The sequence below is a fragment of the Aspergillus welwitschiae genome, assembly GCF_003344945.1.
Source record: "Aspergillus welwitschiae strain CBS 139.54b unplaced genomic scaffold BDQ94scaffold_77, whole genome shotgun sequence".
NCBI classification, from domain to species: domain Eukaryota; kingdom Fungi; phylum Ascomycota; class Eurotiomycetes; order Eurotiales; family Aspergillaceae; genus Aspergillus; species Aspergillus welwitschiae.
Window position 1 is genome coordinate 19,476 of NW_020798771.1, and position 20,471 is coordinate 39,946.

Here is a 20,471-nt window from a genome sequence, read left to right on the forward strand (position 1 = left end):
TCCCGCGGCAGACGGCCGAAACTCCTGGGAGCCAACAGATTACTCTGGAGAGAAACACCGCTCCTTGGCTCCCTGCCAAGTGTCATAGAACTGGAAACCATTTCCTATCTTCTGGGATATATGATCAGTCTTTCGCCACCAACAAGACCAGAAGGGTGACTTAAGGGCACCACGCAATATAGGGTTGTAGAAATCGATCATGACTAGTGATAGCTATTCCAGCATTCGTAGTTTGATAGAGACTACTTACCTAAGCGGTCACCGGTATTTTAAGGTTGCGAAGGTCGGAGATAAACCATCATTTTTCTTCAGCATTATCCGCCTGAAGCAGTTCATGGTGCGAAGCTGGAGCCATTGGCGCTAGAGATGCATTACGAACAAAACCATAGGAGTTGATGATATCAGGTGCTGTCCTACCTGGTCGAATAACGCATGCAACCTTCTGGTCTCTTAGTGTATATACATCTATAAAACTGAACGTCGCACAGGGCCAACCGCTCTCCATACAGACAGGGGAAATACAATTGCAAGAACCATTCAAGCTATCACCCCACTATGGCTTGCCAGAGCCCAACACCACCGTCGATACCGATCCGCTTGCTCTTTTCTAAGGATTGTCTGCTGTTTCGGAACCATTTCTATTTCTGATGGCCTACGAACGAACCCCGTGGCTCCACTTCTTCGGAGCTACGGCACTGGTCACGCCTTCGAAAAGCGATAGCATAGTCTGCCCAGGGTAAAGCCGACCGCCACAGACTCTTGGACTCGCTTCGGATATCTGACACGGCCGCCTATATCTAGTGGTGACTCCGCCTAAAATGCTCGGGCTACCGCAAAGACACATCGTGCACAGACCAGCTCTTCTTCGCTATAGGCACTTTTGCTGGCATACCCATGCCGGTCACCGAAGCAATGTCGCAGTGCGTGTACAGCTCTCCCTGCGAGGAAGGCGACTTTCTTACGCTCTTCAGCGAGCCCACACCGCTGGACAATCCCATCCCGTCCGTGTCGTGGATAGAGGCCGAACTGGCAGAGATGGAGGCGAAGGACCGTCACAACCCGCAGTACTACGAGTTTCTTTCAGAAGATCCTTCACTGTGTGACAGGCAAATGACCGGGCCATCGCCAGACTATGTGAGCTGCCTTTCTCAAGATACGCGTACGTTGCTATCTGATCGTGTGTCCTGACTCTGCAATTTACTAAACCGGCAATACCACAGACTTTACAAGACAACGTCCATCACGAACGACCAGGACCTCAAACAGCAAAACACCGTATATCAACTTCATTAGTGAAGCGTCAGATTTGGCTGCTTCCCTTCAGGAAGCTCGGAATGCCCGGAACCTGCTGAGGAAAAAGGGGAAACAATCGACTGCAGAGTATCAACAGCTTACCCGATGCATAGAGGGTCTGTCAGCACTTTTACAACCTAGCAGGCGAAGGGGAGAGAAAAAGAGGAGACGGAGGTAGCAATGGAATACTGTACATCCCCTGGACCATACGTTTTACATGGTCTCATACTTGTGACAGGGGCATAGAAACAGGCCTCCTAAGTTGTGTCCGGAATCGTGATGAGGGTCTGGAATCGAAGTTAGCTGCTGGTCTACAGTATGTACCCTAGGTACGTCAATGTTTTATTTGCATTTTCTCAGCACATTAGTGTCTGGAAATGACTGTAAAATGATCTGTAACAAGACTTACCTGTGCACAGCTGGTTTGAGTTCAAGCGGTACTTTTGTAGATTTGCATCTGTAGCAGTCAATTTGATGATCTTCAACCGTTGTCAGCATGATAAATTGCAAGTATGAAACGAGCAAAAGGGCTATATAATATGGTAAAAGGGTCATTAGGTTTCTATACTGTGAGAGAGGAGCTGGCTGGAAGTCATTTTATTGCCGTATAGATATTTTTGCGGCACCTCAAATTCTTATGCCTGGGCCGGACTGAAAGCAGGGATAGTATCCACTGTCTTTCGGATTTGACCTCAAAGCAGGTTGTGCAAGCACTGTTTATCACATACTTGACCGGCTCACCATCTCTAAATAGAGCAGGAGGAAGCAGGCGCCGACCATCACTCATGAAAGTATGTCGCATCTGGCTGTAGCAGTGGCTCAAAGCCGACGCCATGAAAATGCTTATAAACTGACATCTCCCATCTGCCATATCCGAGTTTTGCTTCCTCAGAGACAATGTCTCCACCCCTCGCAGACCTGTATGAACAAGCCACCCAAATCAACTACGTCCGCTAGTACGGGATATGGGTTGCTGCCTTACTGGGTGTCTGGCTCAGCACGCGGTTGGTGTACAATCTCGGCCGGTGGACTGTCTGATGTCAGCTCGAGGCCTCCCTTGGACGGCGTCTCGGCCGCGAGTTGCCATGGCTTCTCCAGACTATCAACATTGCCACCGCTCTCAATGGGATCTTGGTTAGGGTGCTCCTGGGCGCTAACAGCCTCAACCTGCTCGTGTCCGCCCATAGCTGGGCCGACGTCCAGCAACGCGCGGAGAAGCTCGCCGTTCTGAACCTATTGCCGCTCGATACGGGCCTGACATTTGGCCTCCCGGCTCATCTGCGCGGAATCCGCCGCTCTGCCGTTGTGTGGTCGCATCGCTGGTTTGGGCGGGTGATGGCCGCCCATTCCCTGCTTCATGGAGCCATTTCCATCGCCAAAGCGGCCTCTCTCAGGTATGACTGGGTTTCCTTACTGGGCAGCCCACCACGTCACCCCTCGACGATGATGACTGTGACCCAATGGCGATAGCACTACACCACCGTTGGCAGCTTCCGCTGTTGCTGGGGCTGTACAGCCAATCGATCGGCTTCTCTCTGTTTGGGACGCCCGTATTACTCGTAGATGACATTGGCATTCGGTGAGTACTTTCCTCTATCCGCATGCTTGTCCAGGCGAGCGAACAGCGGCGGGTCATGGTACGCAATTTGGAAATCGTGTGGCAGATGCAAGACTTTGGTAATGACCGTCTCTTGATGCAACGTCCGAAACCGCAGAGATCCTAATGAATCCTAGACCACCGATGCTGTCTGGGAGATTGGATGCAGGACCCGTTGGACCTCGACCGCGGTGAATTCAAGGTATGCGACAAACCCTCTGCGGGCATCAACAATGCTGCCCTGACTCCAATAAATCCTTAATTTCGTCTGTATTACCTTAGAAAGGGGACATCCGTTAACACCAGCGACGGGTTCAGAGAACGAATCAAGCTGTGTCAAGGGCCACTGGTGGCCAGAGAAATCGTCCAAGGTCACCTGAGCAATCGTCGTGGCAAGCTAGCCGCCGGTGGTAGGTTTGATTACCTCCGATTGATCTACCTGTGAGCCTACAATGTACGTGAGAGGATGTCGAACATGCACTCCAAGACTAATGATTGTCTACAGTGCCATAGTTACGCCCGCCAGTCACTTCGCCAAGAAGGCCGGGATGTAGTTCAGCGACAGACGGGGCAGACATCAAAAATGTGCGACTTTGACCTCGACGCTTGTCACATGTAGGAGGCCTTTTGTCGCGACAACAACGCTTCCACTAACACCTCACAAAGCGATTATCAGGAGAGGATTGCCCCTCGCATTATGGAAGGTGACCCTCACTGGTAATATGAGACACCTGTTATTACGCGCAACCGATCTCATGTGTGGCAGTGGCACTCATCGTTACGGCTCCACTTCACTATCTAGCCCGATGTCTGGGCGCTCAACTTAGACAGTCACGGATCTTGGGGTCTCAGGGCCATTTGTTGATGGGTAAATAATCGGTTGCCGGTACGGCCACGCGGCTTGATAGTACAGGCATGCCAGGCACAATCCGGTGCGCCGTCGCAACAGATAACCCGGGCTGGATAACCTGCGGGGTCCTGCGAATGCTGACCATGGCAGGTCAAACAACGACGACTGCCACAGAGCTCACATCTTGACTACTTGACACCGCTCTGTTCTGGTAAGCCGTTGCGTGTCACATTGCACGAGCAATCGTTCGCGTGCGATGAGCGGCTTTGGAGCATGCGATGGCGCATGCACAAAGAACACCCGACCGGAGCTCTGTCGGGCCACTGTCCTGCGTGCCCTACTGGGGTCGAATTGCCGACCAGACTGCCATACGGCCAGTTCATATTGTCGCAATGAGCAGAACCGCCCCTTAGTTGACGGCGCCGTCTGGAACCGACGTCGTTGCTCCTACAGAGCAGCTCACTCTCATTTTCTAGGGTTCATCGCCTGGCGACTGTGCCTTCGAAGGTATCGAGCAAGAACAGAGGCTTGAGGTCAGTTTTGCGAATACCGTGCCGTCTACTAGCCTCACCAACGTCATGTTTTCGGCAGGTCGCCAATCTGAAGTTTGCCTGTCATGGGTAGATGGGTAGTTGGAGATAACCGCTGCATAAACTCTGCTTACGGTAGTTTCCCAGCTGGTCTTTCATACCCCTTAGTTGTGCCCAGCTGATTGCCCAGGGGATCGGCATGGCTTGACTCACGTTCCACCACACTTGGCCCGCAGTCCTAACCCAGCGTTTCAAGGGACAAGGGAAGAAATTCATACTGCCCTCGGAGGCTGATTGTTCCAGCGTGACAGTTCAAGACACTATAAATGGCATGTGGACGACAGGCAATTCTCCCAACTATCCAACTTTCTCTCGATGCCGAGTTCAGGGCCTTCTCATGCGAGAACTGTCTACAGGTGCGATATGAATCATACAAGAGCGTATGTTTAGGTTCCGAACCCACCAAGTCTACATCTACTTATTTGGAGGCCCTACGGGCGCAGATGCAGAAGGCGCGCTGTCAGTGAAAGGATTTCATCATCACATCCACACACCACTCCTGAAGGAGCGGAATAGTTGCCTGACATGGAGACGACCAACCTACAGCGCAGCGACGAAAAACTACCCTACGTACATGAGACCGTGGCCGTTGACTGCTACCTGTCTTCTTCTTATGAGGATCCCGAATTCCTGACCTGGAATGGGCCCAGCATCCTATCTCCGTGTACGCACCCCGAGGATGTCTTTCGGTATGCCTCTGCCATGCTGTCATACCCTGTGGATTGGTTAGAAATGCACCTTACGGTCGTCCATAAGTACACGTTCGAATCGGTCGCCATCTCGCCATTCTTCCTTCCGCGCGTGGAGTGCACCCTCGGCAACCTCAGACGGCTCCGCAGTCAGATCTGGGAAGTAATCCGTCCATACATGCGGACCATCGATCACGCAGATTATCGGTTTCAAATGTTCGTGTGGCCAAGGGGCGAGCGGGAGCCGGATAACTCAGGAAGATTAGGAGTGTTTCCAGGGTCAAACACTATCGATCCTGCAAGAATCCTGGATCCAGAGCGTTTTGTTGAAAACATCTCTTGCGGCTTCTAGTATGGAGAGCATACTGGGTTCTTCTTTAGCATGCGATAAGAGGTTCAAGGACCGAATTTAGAAAGCCCGTATTGCTTTAAGGGCTCATGGTTTTCTTGCTCTAAGGCACCTCTTTCGTTTCCCTAGACGAAGTCACCCATCTTCCCCCCTTCCGACAACTCGAGTCAGGGAATCAGGCCCCAATTTTTCTGGGCTACAGGCGGGCAAAATAGCCCGACTGCAACATAGTTTGACCAGCCCCTGGTCGGTCACTGTTGAGTGCCACAAGGGTCGGCGAGGTTACACTCAGGCCCTGGTCCATCCATGCCAAAAACCATGGGCTTGATGCTCCCTTCAGCTTGGAGCTTGCGTTGGGTGGACCCCTTTCGAAGAGCTGGCGCGTGGAGTCATTTTGCTTTTACGTCAGCGGGACAGCCGATCTTCATGAAGCATCATGTGCGTCCTATGCTGGGGTCTCTCGCTTTCGGTGTATACGCACGCACTCACAGGAATCTCATCGCGCCTACCGTCACTCGTATCCTCGGCGAACAATGATAATCCCCTTGCCACGATTGGTCGCGCTCCGCAGAGCACTAGCATCGGCAAAGACAAGACCACATTCAGATACTTGGCCGAGTGTCTTATACTTCACGGAAACGGTTCCGCCAGACGACAGAAAACCGAACTGCCATCGCGCGAGGGCATACTAACTGAGAACAGCGACGAAAATGAGGGGATGGGGGCGTCGGAGACCAACAGCGTAGGCGAAATGGAACTTCCTCAACATTCCATCAACGTGGCTGGTAGGAGGACTCTCACGTCGTTAATCTGCTAGTATGTCCCCCGTCCTATGATCTTCCCAACCCACTGCTACTCCCCCAAGAAAGATGCTGACCTGTAGCGTCTAGTATTAAAACCAGACTCTGATAGGCTTGGTCTTCACTGCGTTACCGAGCGATGTCCCTTGAGAGCTCGAGCAGAAGTAGAGCTATAGAAAGCTAGAAGAACACGTGAGGGATCAGACCAGGACAATCACGGTGTGCTCAAAAGAGTAAGCAGCATCTATGAGAGGGTCCCATCCTCTCACACCAAAACCCGACGTTCAGCTCCGCTCAAGGACTTAAGGTCGGATTGAAAGTCACTGTACGAAGGATGGGCAAAAGGGAACTTTGCTTATACCAAGCGGGGAGGATGCCAAGGACAAGGTCCAAGTTACATCGCCCAGAACTACTGTCTTGTACCAAGCTCATCCGTTAGGGATCAACATCTGTTCGATTCCGAGAGTCTAGAATTGAGTTCGTTTGAGACAGAATGTTGGTGCTGGCTGCTGCAGGGCAACCTGGTCTGTCGATCCCAGGTAAAGGAATAAGTTGTCTAAACAAACTTCCACGCGTAGCTGCATCTGATCGCCGATGGCGTTGGCGGTTGGACGAATCAGCTGCGCTGTTGAACATTATAACTTCAGTGGTTCGGTGAAGTGGGTCTCCAACATGTCCGCGAGTCAAAGACGCGGGATGTTACGCCAGAGATGTGTCGCACCCTCCCCCTGCTGGTACTATTCTCAGCCTTTGAATCCATCGCAGTCACAAGCTTGAGTTTAGGTTGTTTTGTCAAAGGTGACCGGCATATTTTGATGTAACGTGGGAGCTGGCGCTGCTTTATGGCACGAAGACTAGGTGCGAAACGGCCGTGTAGCCATGGCGACAATCTCATAGAGACACTCACAGGGCCAGTCTACTTACAGTGTGTTTCCAAACCTAGATTCAAATTTGCCCCCAAAAGAAGGGTGCCTTGCAAGCGTTTTCTCTAAAATAGTTTAACGTTAACTAGCCATCATCTCCGAAAGAGCTGACTCAGCAAGCGATCAGCGTTCGCAGGCATGATGTCGGTGTATACAAGGTCATCTAGCCCTTACGCACAGGGTCAAACAACTCTGACTTTCACACGTGACCGCCAAGACCATTAATAAGCATTTTTGGAGTTAACCGACCCGTCCAAAGACACTTGTTTTTCAAGAAAACTATATCTTTGATCATTACATTATAGAAAGTGCAATAGTTTTTAAAACAAGAAAAGAATTCGTAAAATGGAAAATAATACAAATAATATATATTAATCACTAGTTTACAAGAGTACTTCCTCCATTAGAAAGGTTGAATGTAGTGATTAATTCTGTAAATTTACTGAAAAGATGAGTGGACCCAAAAACATAATACTTAGTATTGAAAGGGGTAGGTTGACAGCACGTGACAAGCAAAGTGTTTAATAAGCAGGTTACTGTCAACGGAGCTAAACTTACGGTACGATCCGATCTGCAACCACCCTGCTGTCATCAAACAATTACTAAGACAGAATGTATGGTCTTGGCGCCAAGTAACGTGACCACGCGTCGTTTGCACACACACCATGTCTTCCCATGTCTCTTCCCCAACTGGGTGTATGTGGGATATCCTTGTCTACCATAACAAACATTCCAGTTTATCAGTAACATGTCCATGCGGTCATACTTGGACTACAGTGGTAAGCGGCCCGGTTTACATAGTCATCAGTTATATATTTTATTGCAAAAAGGGAGCCTCGCAATTATACTCTGAATGGCCCAAGTGTCCATCGGACAAGAAAACCCTTGTCATGCATAGCTGCTAGGTATTTGCGGATCCGTTATATTTAACCTATCAGGTGGACAACATACTGGAACGGGGTGTTTGACAGATGCTTCAGGTGCACAAATCACAAGCCTATTTGTGCCCCGCCCACGAGCGTATGTGGTCTCCTGCGGTGCGGGCGCATCCGGGTGATAGTGTGGCGCAGTCGACCCAGAGCGCTCCGGAAGTCATTCAATATGATGGTGTCGCTCAGGCACTTGAAGACAAACGCCAACTGCAGCAGGGCCAGCATGCTGATCTTCCTCCCGTCAGTGGCGGCCGCTTACCTTCCAGAATGGTTCCATCCTTGGGGGATAGCCTAGGCGATTCTCCAGCTCGCTGCCTCATGCGGTCTGGGATAGCAGGGTTTCAGACTATGGAGAACTTCCCAACCTGATCCGGGAGCAGTTGCACCGTGCGCTGTGTATTACGCGACGTTCATCAGTGACCGCCATGCACAGTGTCCGATCGACGTCTCTCGCAGGACCTGCAGGATCTGAAGAACGTCTTCGAGGCCCCTGCTCGGCCTCTCTACGGGGACGGGCGCCCTCTCAATCCTGCTGTTCCCTTTGATACGCCAGGCTTTGGGCCCACGCCCTCAGCAAGTCCGGTCGCTTCCAGGCCGACTCCTGTTTGGTTTTCGCCGACAACAGCTAGGTGCAATACTGGGGCGAGGTTCCCCAGACATCCAGTGCGACGGTCTTTGACCAAGCCGAGGAGAGCATCAAGTACCCCGTCCTCACCAACACGTAGCCTAAATTTGTTCGAAGCTGCTGCATCGCAGCTAAGGTTAATGTCCTAGTAGAGAGCCGGGCCCCTGCATAGCTAGGTCCGGAATGAGGTCGCCAGCGTTGGAAGATAGGATTGGGCATGATATCTGCCTGAGATGTTGACTGAACAACTATAGATTGATATGGTGGAACACCTCATCAGATCAGACATCCTATCGGAACGTAGTACTGTCTTGGCAGGGGAGTCAAGACTAGGTCGAAGATCATCCAGTTCGAAGCCCAGCTATATTGTAGGGGCGTCAAACAGATCGGAATCTTCCACAAAGAGCACAAGAGAATTGTTGGGCTACTTGACCATTACCCCTCAATAATGTAGGTAAGACAAAAGAGTGAAATACTGTATATATGAGCATTGTATGGGACGGTCTTGCCCGCCATTCATCAGCACCCAGAACCACCGTATTCCATCCAAAGTATCTTCCCAGGTCTGTATTCCACAGATCTTTCCCTTCGAAAACCAGCAGGTAACCTTCATACAGGCCGGATGGGTTATGAAGTAAAAGGACTACCGACAGAGTCACTGACGCCGAAATCACTGACTCTGCCGCCGCTTTCGAGTCTGCCGTACCCCACTCAACACCGCATTCTACGGGTACTGCAAGAGCGCTTGGAGCGCTCTGCGTTCGAGTCTATCCAGAAATGGCACCCCCAACTTGGCCATGCTAACGGATGGGATTGTGCCGAGAAGGTAGAATTGCACATGGCGTTCAGAGCGCTGGACCGAAAGCGTCGTACCCATTCCACATCTGGGTTGTTGAAAATTCCAAAGAAGGGGGTTAATCGGTTACGAGTCGACATTGAGGGTATCCGTCATGCAGCCGTGCACCACCAGCTACAGGATCACCGTCGTCTTCTACAGCAGCTTCACTCGGCCCGAGAGTTTGCAACCGTATGGCTGGGCGATCCGCAGTGTGGGAGGGAGATTGAGCAGTGCCAAGTGCGGATTAACCGTCTTTTCAGCAGATGGATGGCACGCACCCACCATCTCCAAGGCAATATGGCTGTGCGCATGGGACGCAACAGGATACCTGAAGACCGACGTTACCAATTCCTTCTGCTCGAGGCGACGCGGAGACTCTTGGAGAAAATCAATCACGATTGTGTTGAGCAAGTGGACTACATCCCACAACTGAGCTTTCCGTCATTGTATACAAAGACGTGAGCAGCGCATGCATGACATGGGAAATAGGCATATCAGCTTGAATAGAAAGAAGACAGGTGCGAGAACATAAGTTTTGAATAAACCAAGGTTGTGTTACTCCTACGCTAACACAAGTTAGCCCCGCAAGGACAAAGATCTCTGTTCGTTCCAATATGTGGCCTCCAATTTACTCTTGATTCCTCCAGCCACTCGACGAAGAAGGTGATAGGGCGTTTCCTGAATCATGGATTGGTTTTTCTTTTGGATCATCGGTGATATGTGTCTGGAATTGTCACCGCTCAAGAGGACGATCAATTTGGAATGTTCCGACCATGAAGGGCGGGTCTTGACAAGCCTCTCGCGCAGTCCGTTGGTCGAATCGCTTCGGCTATGCCTTTCAGGGTATGCGCACCGGGAGGGGAACGAGTAAGAGCACATCCGGCACGACGCTCAAAGTCACCGTGACATCTAAATCAATACACGAGACGACGGGCTGAAGTACAACAAGTGGTGCCTCTGCCCCGGGAGTTTGAGTTTGAAGAGCATGATTGTATATAATCCGGAGTTGACGGTGTCCTAGATTCTATTTGGGGAACGAAAACAGCGCAGGATTGACCAGATATAGATGCGCTGTTCAGCCACCGAGCGAAGATGTCAGCACCAATAGCCGCAGTGGCAGGATACACTGCATCAAGGATACCTAGGTTGCTAGCCTGGAAAGGGCCCTTCAAAAAAATCTCAAGGTACTGCCAATGTACTGTCGTCACATACAGTAATGGAGCCAAGGGTGGTGGTTCACCGCTTCTACAATCTCGCACAATTTATATAAGCGGGAAATTCACCTTAATCATCTGTCTTATGATGGTTTGAATCAAAGGCGAATATACATCAGTCCTATTCAGGAGAACATGAGAACAATATATAGATCTCTTGTAGGAGAGTGTGGTCGTCATCCGACCTCCTAGCAACAACCGATATGTTCGCCTGCACGAACTCGCGCGTTGCAACTAGCGAAGCACCAACGCTCGCCCCAAAATCTGCAGTTCGCCGATAAACTACATTTAAGCAGCGCCGTTCTGGCGAGAGCTGAATACTAATGTTGTGCCAACGTCATCGATCAGAGTACCATATCCCAGACCTCTTGGGCATACGAGATGCTGCTCCAGATAAACACGAGACGCATCGCGTAATGGCTCGGATGCCAGTGTCCCACCACCCCCAACCGCTCGGGAATCTGCGCAGCACAGCCGGCGGCCGCCAACAAATTCCACGTAGTAATCCGGACGAGATTAACGGCCAATGGTGGTGGACTTTCCTGTGTCTGCAGAGCATGAACTGATGGTAACAATGCCCAAAACCCAAGCCAGAGGCAATCCCAGTGAAAGCTGCTTTGTGCCATCGACGCGTCTGAGGTCCGAGCGAGGATTGCGCTGATCTTGCTGATGGCCAGGCTGGTCAAGCCGGAAAGGTAGACAGAGCGGAGGTAGCTTTGCTGCCGATAGGCCGCAGCGATACTAGGGACAGCCGTAGTGTAGATCAGGGCCATAGTGCATGCCATTTGAAATTTCCCCCAGGATGCAGATTTGTCCCCGTGAAAGATCCTTGATGACTGACAAGTCAGGCTGAACAGCTCCCAGAGCAGCACCCCCATACTGTAGAACGTAACCACCTGTGCCTTGAGAATGGCACCGGGGGACTTGGGGAAATAATAGAGAAAGAAGGAAACCACGAAACAGACGAAGTAGCAAGTTCCAAACAGATGTATGAGACCAAGAATCAAGCCATCACGATAAGAGATCTGGGCGTCGAAGTCCATCGTTGGTGTAAGGTACGAGGGGATGATGAGGCAAAATCTCGACGGATCTTTCGGGTGTAGATATCCACTGCGCTGTCCACATGGTCCCAATGCGAACATTCGCGGAGTCCTTTAAATCATCGTGAGCATGGGAAGCTCGTAGCTTATGAAAGACTTTCTCTAGTTTGGCATGGGGAAGCACGTAAGCTCCACATCACCGAAGTTTTTGAGGGCCATGCGGGTCGATATGGTTCACCAATAGGACAGCCATTGACCAATCTCCGCAGGCCCGGTTAAATCAGTCAACCGTTTGCTATGGGGCTAATTATCCCATGGTCGTCCGCATTGGTATTTGCCAATTCGCGAGCCAGGCCCTTTGAAATAGGAGAACCAAAACTTGTCTTATTTTACCGCTCCGAGTGCCCAGTGCCCATGAAATCTGCCCCTATGAGGAAACTTGATGTCTACTTTCTTCAATAATGATTTTCTGTGCTTCCAGTCTGTCCCTCAGCCTCATGAGTCTCCTACTACCTCCTGCCGTATCATTACGGCTTGGCCAAGATCAAGCCCACCTTGAGCAAGGCGCGTGCGCCTCAGATCAAGGAACCGGCGCTCAGTGACTTGAGGGTACAGTAAGGTCTGGTGAACGGCCTCAGTTACTTTCTTCGGTGGACCACTGAGCTGCACATACCGAAATATCTCTTCGATTGAAAACGGATGGCACACATGTAATGATTTTGAGCCACTTCCGACTCGGGGGACATATATAAGGCCCGAACCCCCCATCCGAACCAAATCGTCCACCATGGCATGGCTGGACCTCACGCAAGACGCCACGGGCTGGTCCCTGGTCGATACGGGGCGGATGAACGAGATCGTGCGGGACATGGGTCATCCGGCCACGCAGTATCCTTCCCTGATCTCCTTTGTGGGGAACCATAATCGCATGCTGGCTTTACGCTCGCTTTTCCCCCATAATAATATTCTCCGCAGAAGCTCAGCGGGGGTAATCCGACTGCACCTCAGCATCACGACCGCCCACAACGAATACCCGATTTGGTTCGCAGAGAGCAGACTTCAGGATTTGCCGGTTGTCGGTGAATCCTCCAAGGCCCTGTGGAAAGATGACATTCATCGATATTCCATTGACGGCACTCGATTTCCTACCACCGACTTGAAGGGCTCGCTCCTGACGAGACTCGTGTTCCCGTGGATGCATGTCGTCTGTTTCTTCGTGGACGGGCTGGTGGAATTGGAGAGAACTAAGAGCCTGCTGGAAGCATCACGAAGTCGTATACAGGCCGGGGCCTCCTCCGCCTCAGTTCGTATGCGGGTGATTTTGGTTCTCACAAGACCAACCGCCGTCTATGAAACAGACCCGGTGGAACTGCTCCGGGCCGTTCGAGGCATCACAGACCCGGATCAAGAATCATTGTCGGTGGTCGACCTTCGAGGCCGCCATCAGCTTTCAGGTCCGGCATTATTCGCTCCGTTGCAACGTCAGGTTCTTGATGAGCTCCAGCTCAGCCGGACTGAGCGACTTCAGCAGGGGCTGCTCTTCTCGGCAGTCCACCAGGCCTTCCTTTGGCACCGTTCACTTCCAGGGTTACTCCACTCCGCTGCTCACCGAGTGGATTGTCTCCTTCTCTCTCGAGAGAGGCTGCCCGTCAGTGGAACATTTAGCGAAGCTTTGACGGAACTCTTCGTGCAGTCGCGCAAGCTGAAATGTCCGTTTCAAGAACTCTATTCATTCATGGCGTCCGCTCTCGTGATGGACGCCTACCCTCCTGGGATGCAACGTAAGTAGGGCTAGCCTAGGAGTTGCCTCACTACCATGGCCCCGCACTGACAGAAACAGGGTTCCGACCGGAAAATGTCTTTGATACGTTGTACCAAGATATCTGCGGTAGCGCTTGGAGAACCGTTGGAGAGTCCGATGGCAGCGGACACTGTGACGCCATCCGTAGTTATTTCGCTGAACAGTTCAGCCGTATCAGCCTGGTGCACACCTCACGCGCTATCCGACAGGACGAATTGATTCGCTTCGGTCGGCGGTGGTCTGCTTTGACCTTACCCACGGCGTGTGTCTTCTGTCTTGGCCGATGGGCCGAGCATCAGACCCCTTGTCGACATGGTATATGTGATACCTGCGTGACGATGTTTGGCCAGCGGACCCGGGGCGTGGAATACCACCGAGACCTTGCCCAGTGTCCCCTGTGTCAGAGCTCTCTCCAGCTGTCTGTCCGGCAACTACCGCCGACCAAGCGCCCAGTCGTGCTGGCTCTCGATGGAGGCGGGATTCGGGGAATGGTCACCTTAGGCCTTTTGCGAGCGCTGGAGCAACGGCTTGCCGGCGCCATCACGCTGCCGGAGATCCCGGATCTGACCGCGGGCACCAGTGTCGGTAAGTTGCACACTCTTCTCCTGTCATGGCCCGTCTGTATGACTTTGGATGCAACGATCTCCTGCATGATGGCTAACTCGCCGCGAGCAGGTTCCGTTATCGGAACCGATCAGGTCTACAACAACACCTCGGCCGCAGAAGCATGTCGAAGATTTCCCGACTTGGCGCAATGCATATTCCAGCCCGGCTACTCCCTTTCCCGAGTATGGCCTTGGTTGGGCTGCGCCCTGAATCTCGTGCGAGATGGTGCCTACGACTCAGGTGCGTTAGAGCGAACACTCCAACAGGTCTGTCAGCCGGGGCGCCGGGTGTTTGACGTGATGCCGCCAATGGCAGCAGGACGTCGTCTCGCCATCGTCGCAAGCCGTACCTCTGATGGAAAGCCAGTTGTCTTCCCTAATTACCGTGGCGTGAGACACAGGGCTGTTGACACAGCGTACCAAAGGATCGTCTCGCACGGCGCAAGCCAGAATCCGTTGTTACCCGAAGCGTGAGTTATTCGGTCTCCCTTTGGTGTTCTTCCCGTACATCTTGTCGCAGCGCCGGAATGTCGAGGTTCTGTATCGAGTTACTATTCATGAAGCTGACAAAAGTAGCCTGGAGTGCAGTGCTGCAGCTCCCTGGTAGGAGACCATCCCAATCTCGCAGCAGTTCGTCTCTTGCTGACCCGACGTAGGTTCTACCGATCCAAGCGCCTGTCCGGAATCGGCGTTCTGCAGGATGGAGGCGTCCGTGCCAACAACCCGCACGGGATTGCTCAGGAGGAATGTCGAATCATCTGGCCATCCGCGCAAACACACGACCTACTGTTATCCGTGGGCACGGGATATGTCCCATCACCCAGGAAGGAAACCGATCCAGCCCAGCATGGTTGCAGCTCCCTACAAGACAAGGCACCCTTCCGGTTGTGGCGCGCGTACAACTCCTCCCCCTGTATGGACGGTGTAGAAGCTTTCAAGGAGGGACTGAATCATGTACCCCATCCCCTCCGAACCCGTATCTTCCGGCTGGACCACGCTCTGGCGGATCTACCACGACTGGACGATGTGATGAGGGTTGCAGACCTCGCCAAGGAGCCGTACACGGTCCCAGACGAACTAGTACGAGCAGTGCTCGCCACATGCTTCTTCTTTGAATTAGACGAAGGCCCGATGAGGGCACAAGGCCAATACCTTTGCCGGGGCTCGGTCCTATGTGCGCGCCGCGAGCCACGGCGGATTCTAGAGCGCGTGTTGGTGGTATTTCCGGGCGCAGAGCTGCAGACCGGCCGCGGGGAGCACTTGGGTCGGTCGGACGATGATGATGGATGTATGGTCTGTGGATACTACCGCAAAAGAGTACGGTTCCACGTGGCAAGTCTGGATGAAGAAATATCGATCATGTTCAAAGGCTCATCGGGTCAGCAGCCAATCGGCGGGTTTCCAGCCACTGTTCGGCAGTTTCTCCACCAGCAGCAAGCCGATGCTGTATTTGGGCGGTCCGATCACCAAAGCGACCAGTGGCCGCCGCAGAGGATGTGTTATTGTCCGCGAGGTGTTAAACGGGTTCGTTTCGTCGAGCCATCCCCGTCCCGAAAGAAACGAAGGGTGTAGAGCAGCGACCACAACTCGCAGTAGTTAGTCACAATCTCAGTTATCACCATCCTTACTACTTTACATTACCGTGTATAGGAGAATGCGATGGATGAAAGAAACAGGGTCATACTATTCTACGGTTGGATGGATGGATGAATGGATTATATTGTTTATCCTGACCCCCTGCAAAATGAAGCGATATGCGGATTACCTACAACTATGTCCTACTCCTTGTGTCTATTTGGTAATTCAGGAATGTCGTTGATCTAGGTGTGTTCCACATGAAGTTAGAATGTCGCTGAGATAAGGTGCGAAAGATAAAGAAAAATCATATTGAGGTGATAATGCTTTTGCCGGCAAGGAGCGTATTGCTGAGCCCGTCCAGCACGAGCTGGCCCAGTAGTGGTCAGCCAACTATACGTCTGTAAGTAGTCCATCATAGGTTGGAGGGCTGATGGCGAATGATATGGTCGAGTAGTCCAGGCCCCAACAAACTCCAACGCTGCCTCTCCAGCCTCCCAGGAATACCACAGCACTAGGTACTCATTGGAGGAGCCACCATCAGAGACCACCGTCCGCTTGGCAATCACTCGAATTGGGCTTATTGGGCCTTTCGGTGTGTGCTAATCCTGTCTTAGAAACTAGTTGATCACCACCAAATGGATAGGAAGCGTCTCAGGCGCTTATGCCACATACTGTACACGCGTCGCCCCTCCGCAGAACTACGGCCAGACCGCCCGGTCGACTCAGGGTCCGAAATCGACTGTCCAGTCCCCAGCTAAATGTGCGCAACGTCGCAAGTTTGAGACGCATTGGGTTCGTAAAGATCCGCGGGATCACCCCGGTAAGAGCATGCCCCATGCGACGGTCGAAACAGTTCGATGTATTGACAACCTTCCTTGGTGCAGAGGACCAGAAAGACAATGAAATGCCGTGTCGGTCGTTGAATGCAGCCTCCAAAATCGATCTGCTGTGGCGGTTAATATACCACATTTGCGATCGCACGAGGCAGTAACACGTCAAGACCAAGACACGCGACCGCAAATTAGCTCTCCGCGATCATTGTCCCGAACGGTGGGGCATCCTGCCGCTCGTGGTGCCCTTCCTATTGGCTGTTGGACGAGCCAACCAACCTTTTGGCCAGATAGGAGTGCATATTTCAGCCATCATGGTGAATGCTCAAGAAAGCAGGTGTGCAGCTGTAAAGACTACGAATTTCGATGCAAGGACCAAATTGCCGGGTCAGCTGCTCAGAAGAATAGGTTCAACAGGCAACAGGCAACACGGAAGTACTACTAGAAGAGACCGAAGATGATTGAGCTAGAGTGGTACATAGCATTCATCCCAAATACTCTGCATGACTGTTCTGACACTGAACCCCGTCCGGCTGTCACGCAGCCGCACCGTTCGCTTGGACATGCCCGCCTTCCCCCGTGGAATCGTATATAGGCTACCTGCTATCGTATAATGAGTATTCTAAGAACGGGGCGGAATGTGTTGGATAATGTGCCGAGCCGAGGAGACTATCTGCTTATCCTTTTCTTTCGGCGTCCGTCGATTTCGGATAATGATGAGTCGTTCATTGCGAGGATTGAGCGTTTAGTACGAGAAAACAACTAACAGCGAGCGGAGCTCGATCGCGTCCAAAATAGGGTCACGGAGGTCTCCGACATATCCGAAGGCTGGAAAATGAAATGCATGCAGCTAGAAAATGATCTTCTCAGGGAGCACGGCGTGGTATGCAGCTTGAAAAAGCATTAAGCGATCTTCAATACCATGTACAAGAAGCATTCCAATCATCGAGGCAGCGTCGAACTCGCCAGGTCAGCAATGAAGAAACTCTCTTGGCTCCCACGGAAATTGAAGGAAATTGATAGAGATATTAGGTAACTTTTTTTCGCCAGAGCAAAAGCGACCATTTTTATTAATGCTGCAGCAAACTACCAACCAAAACGTGCGGGCACACTTCGTTCTCGCCGGGTACCTGCCCCTTTTTGTATCTCCAGGTTATCACACAAATGAGCATCCGCAAGAAGGCGCCATCACAATTTAGTAAAGAGCGGCCCCTATGAGCCCACAGCCCCGCTTATTCCGTCTCCCGTTCGTGGCCTTAAACGAGAATATCAGCCGTGGCACGCCAATCTCACTTATATAAGACCACGCTGCTGTTAGAGAGTGAGTAGACATACACAGCAACCCTTCCCAGCCCACTACGATATCGCCCAACAAGAGCTTTCCAGCCAGACCCGGAGCATTAACATCATGGCTATCTGGGGGGAAGATCCCACGGTAGATAGAACTTTCGCGAACCACAATGCCAACGAGAGTGCCCCCAACCTTGACCACCGTGACCTTCCATCTCAGAACTTGGAAGACGATGGCGTTCCTCCAATTCAAAGCACAGTCCCGGCAGTGCCATGCGAGCAGGCTACAGCTGTGCTGCCGCTGATACTAGATGCAATTAGTATACAGTCCTATGGTCGAACCGATGTTACAGTAGCTTGATCCGCGGGAAAGGACTTGAGTTTCATATGTCGAAGCCCGCAAACTCTAATGATTTACACTGACAAGCTTTATGAACGATGCAGGCCCAATCCCCGCCATTTTGAGAGAGTTCCTGAGACGCTTCTGTTATTCAATCTCACTGCACCGCAGTTTATTGTATGCCTCAGAAATCATAAGGGAATACCTATTTGTCTCTTACATTCGCTTTAGTTCGCATCTTACGCTAAAGCAGCTAGTAGACAAGATATAAATCCTCTGTGTCCGGACTGTGTTTCCTATCATCTATCCATCCACCGAACTTCGTTGGCTGTAGCAGACATGGCCAACACACGTTCAGGAAAGGATATTTCAAAACCTTCTGGTGTCAACAAAAACACCAAAAAAGATGAAATTGCCGCCCAGAAAAGGAAAATTGAAGACAAGCGGAAACAGCGCCAGCAGGAGCTAGAGTCACTTTGGAAGGACTTGCTAGCGGCGGAGAGCCAATTGAAAGGCTCGCAGCTTACCGAGGATGAGAGGGCTGAGCTGCAGGAAAAGCGCAACAGCTTTCAACAAGTCATCCAATCTACGGAAGCGGACATCAAGAAAGATGACGGAGATTTGATGGACATTGATACGAAGGAACATGCTGCGTCAGGTTCCAATGGCCACGCCCCCGATAATCGCGCGTCATCGATACCATCACAGCCTGTGCCGCAGCACACATTGTCCCCAAGTGGAGATGAGACGGCGGCGGAGCAGGAACCAGTGGATGCGTCCAATGGGCAGGGGCATGGACATGGTAAAAAAACAGCACTTCCTGATCCCGATACCGCAATTGCATCCGTCGAAGGACCAGATTGGGACGAAAGCTCGCATCTGGACGACGATAACGATGTTGGATTGCTAGTCCGATTAGATAATTTATCAAAGGATGGCCACTCGAACGGCGTTGCAGATGCGTGGTTCATGATGCTCGCAGCCGAGAAGCTGATTGTTCGATACGGGCCAAAGCGAGCGGGCAAGTATGTCATCCAATCCGGCAAAGGACACAATTTCGATGGTCTTCAGCAAGTGTCCGATTCAAAGTCGCGGCTTTGCTCCATCATGGACAGAGACAAACGGGGCATAAAGCACCGTCGCTATGGCCCCGAGAATATCGGAGGGATTGTTGGTGTAGCCATTCTGGAGAGGCTCCCTATTACGAAAACCTCTAAGGCGCCAACGACCTATGTCAAGCTCAAGTGGACTAACATCAAGGAGGAAGACAAACACTTATGCCGAGGTGGCACCAATTGGATCACACGAACAGATCTCATCGAATTAACCAATGAGGAACTGGCTACGTCAAAAATCACGCAGGCCTGGGAGAAACAGGAGGCACGTTATAACAACTGGGAGCAAGGGCTACCTATAGGAACTCCAAACCGTTCGCCCACGCCATGTCTACTGGACATTTTGCAAAGAGCAAAGCAGGCGGAAGAGTCGGGTACAAACCGTGGGGGTGCGGCAAGCCACCCAGCCAACAATATGCAAAGATACATTTCGAAAGCTCCTACCATGAAATTTCCAAGAGAAGTGCTTGATCGTATTCTCTTCTTCGTGCCACCCCTGTCTCGAGTTGGTATACTGTCTAGTCTCGACATGGAGCCATGGGAATCAGACAGACAGCAGTCTCTACTTTGGTCTAGACTTTTCAAGAATGACAGATGGCTTGAAGAGGTGACAGACGCTCACGCCAAACTAGTATTGATCGGCTCAAAACTTAGGCAAATGATATCCAATACGAAGCATGGAGGATGTGAGAATCAATACATGACACTTGTTCTTCTGGATGGCACTGGAGAGATACCAACTTGGGAGCTTTTCAGGAGCTGTCTAAATGAGCACACCTATGATACTTCATCAAACGAGATTCGCTTTACTTCTGGATTTACATTGAACGTCCATAACCTCTCGGAAACATATCTGACCAGCCTACGAAAGGACCCTGAACTACGACGCTCACCTACTATAATTATCTCCCCTGAAAGGATGCGGGGAATTGTTTCTTGTCACAAAGGAAAGCCATTCACACAGTATGCCTTTTACAGAGACAGATATATCCAGGACATAGACTCCTCAAGAATAACAGATGTTAGGGGCGTGGTATGGATTTTCAAGCTTGGTGATCATGATGTCACGTCAACGGTGCTTGTAATGTCATTATACTATGGTCTAAGGCATCTGATGTGATGGCATGCTTCATTCCAAAAGCTTATCTGTAATGCTACCGAACAATACTCCA

General features: G+C 51.5%; 8 protein-coding genes across 8 annotated transcripts; 7 read left to right on the plus strand and 1 right to left on the minus strand.

Annotated features, from left to right (window-relative positions):
* Positions 1-2,190: 2,190 nt before the first annotated feature.
* On the plus strand, positions 2,191-2,763 carry BDQ94DRAFT_164054 (uncharacterized protein; the record flags this gene model as incomplete). Its single annotated transcript, XM_026769893.1, has 3 exons — positions 2,191-2,249; positions 2,292-2,325; positions 2,374-2,763. The coding sequence occupies 3 exons, from the start codon at positions 2,191-2,193 to the stop codon at positions 2,761-2,763; spliced, it is 483 nt and encodes a 160-aa protein (XP_026619962.1).
* A 131-nt stretch (positions 2,764-2,894) lies between these two features.
* On the plus strand, positions 2,895-3,444 carry BDQ94DRAFT_176041 (uncharacterized protein; the record flags this gene model as incomplete). The annotated part of the gene is made up of 4 exons (XM_026772607.1): positions 2,895-2,970; positions 3,028-3,092; positions 3,177-3,331; positions 3,396-3,444. The coding sequence occupies 4 exons, from the start codon at positions 2,895-2,897 to the stop codon at positions 3,442-3,444; spliced, it is 345 nt and encodes a 114-aa protein (XP_026619963.1).
* A 1,345-nt stretch (positions 3,445-4,789) lies between these two features.
* BDQ94DRAFT_185676 (uncharacterized protein) lies at positions 4,790-5,606 on the plus strand. The gene has a single exon (XM_026774946.1). The coding sequence runs from the start codon at positions 4,856-4,858 to the stop codon at positions 5,369-5,371; it is 516 nt and encodes a 171-aa protein (XP_026619964.1). The 5' UTR covers positions 4,790-4,855; the 3' UTR covers positions 5,372-5,606.
* A 3,664-nt stretch (positions 5,607-9,270) lies between these two features.
* BDQ94DRAFT_185678 (uncharacterized protein) lies at positions 9,271-9,948 on the plus strand (the record flags this gene model as incomplete). Its single annotated transcript, XM_026774947.1, has 2 exons — positions 9,271-9,302; positions 9,345-9,948. 2 exons carry the CDS (start codon positions 9,271-9,273, stop codon positions 9,946-9,948), a joined length of 636 nt encoding a protein of 211 aa, XP_026619965.1.
* Positions 9,949-11,044: 1,096 nt separating this feature from the next.
* On the minus strand, positions 11,045-11,743 carry BDQ94DRAFT_185679 (uncharacterized protein; the record flags this gene model as incomplete). Its single annotated transcript, XM_026774948.1, has 1 exon — positions 11,045-11,743. The coding sequence occupies one exon, from the start codon at positions 11,741-11,743 to the stop codon at positions 11,045-11,047; it is 699 nt and encodes a 232-aa protein (XP_026619966.1).
* A 784-nt stretch (positions 11,744-12,527) lies between these two features.
* Positions 12,528-15,718, plus strand: BDQ94DRAFT_176045 (patatin-like phospholipase family protein; the record flags this gene model as incomplete). The annotated part of the gene is made up of 5 exons (XM_026772608.1): positions 12,528-13,521; positions 13,581-14,126; positions 14,217-14,616; positions 14,723-14,749; positions 14,803-15,718. The coding sequence occupies 5 exons, from the start codon at positions 12,528-12,530 to the stop codon at positions 15,716-15,718; spliced, it is 2,883 nt and encodes a 960-aa protein (XP_026619967.1).
* Positions 15,719-16,381: 663 nt separating this feature from the next.
* Positions 16,382-16,627, plus strand: BDQ94DRAFT_154795 (uncharacterized protein; the record flags this gene model as incomplete). Its single annotated transcript, XM_026768355.1, has 1 exon — positions 16,382-16,627. A coding segment is annotated over one exon (246 nt), but the record flags the coding sequence as incomplete, so codon positions are not given.
* Positions 16,628-17,962: 1,335 nt separating this feature from the next.
* BDQ94DRAFT_185684 (uncharacterized protein) lies at positions 17,963-19,910 on the plus strand (the record flags this gene model as incomplete). The annotated part of the gene is made up of 3 exons (XM_026774949.1): positions 17,963-18,164; positions 18,678-19,808; positions 19,876-19,910. The coding sequence occupies 3 exons, from the start codon at positions 17,963-17,965 to the stop codon at positions 19,908-19,910; spliced, it is 1,368 nt and encodes a 455-aa protein (XP_026619969.1).
* Between the last annotated feature and the right edge of the window lie 561 nt (positions 19,911-20,471).

Bases quoted from the DNA above. Each gene is read 5' to 3' on its own strand.
- BDQ94DRAFT_185676 (XM_026774946.1), top strand. From the start codon at position 4,856: ATGGAGACGACCAACCTACAGCGCAGCGACGAAAAACTACCCTACGTA.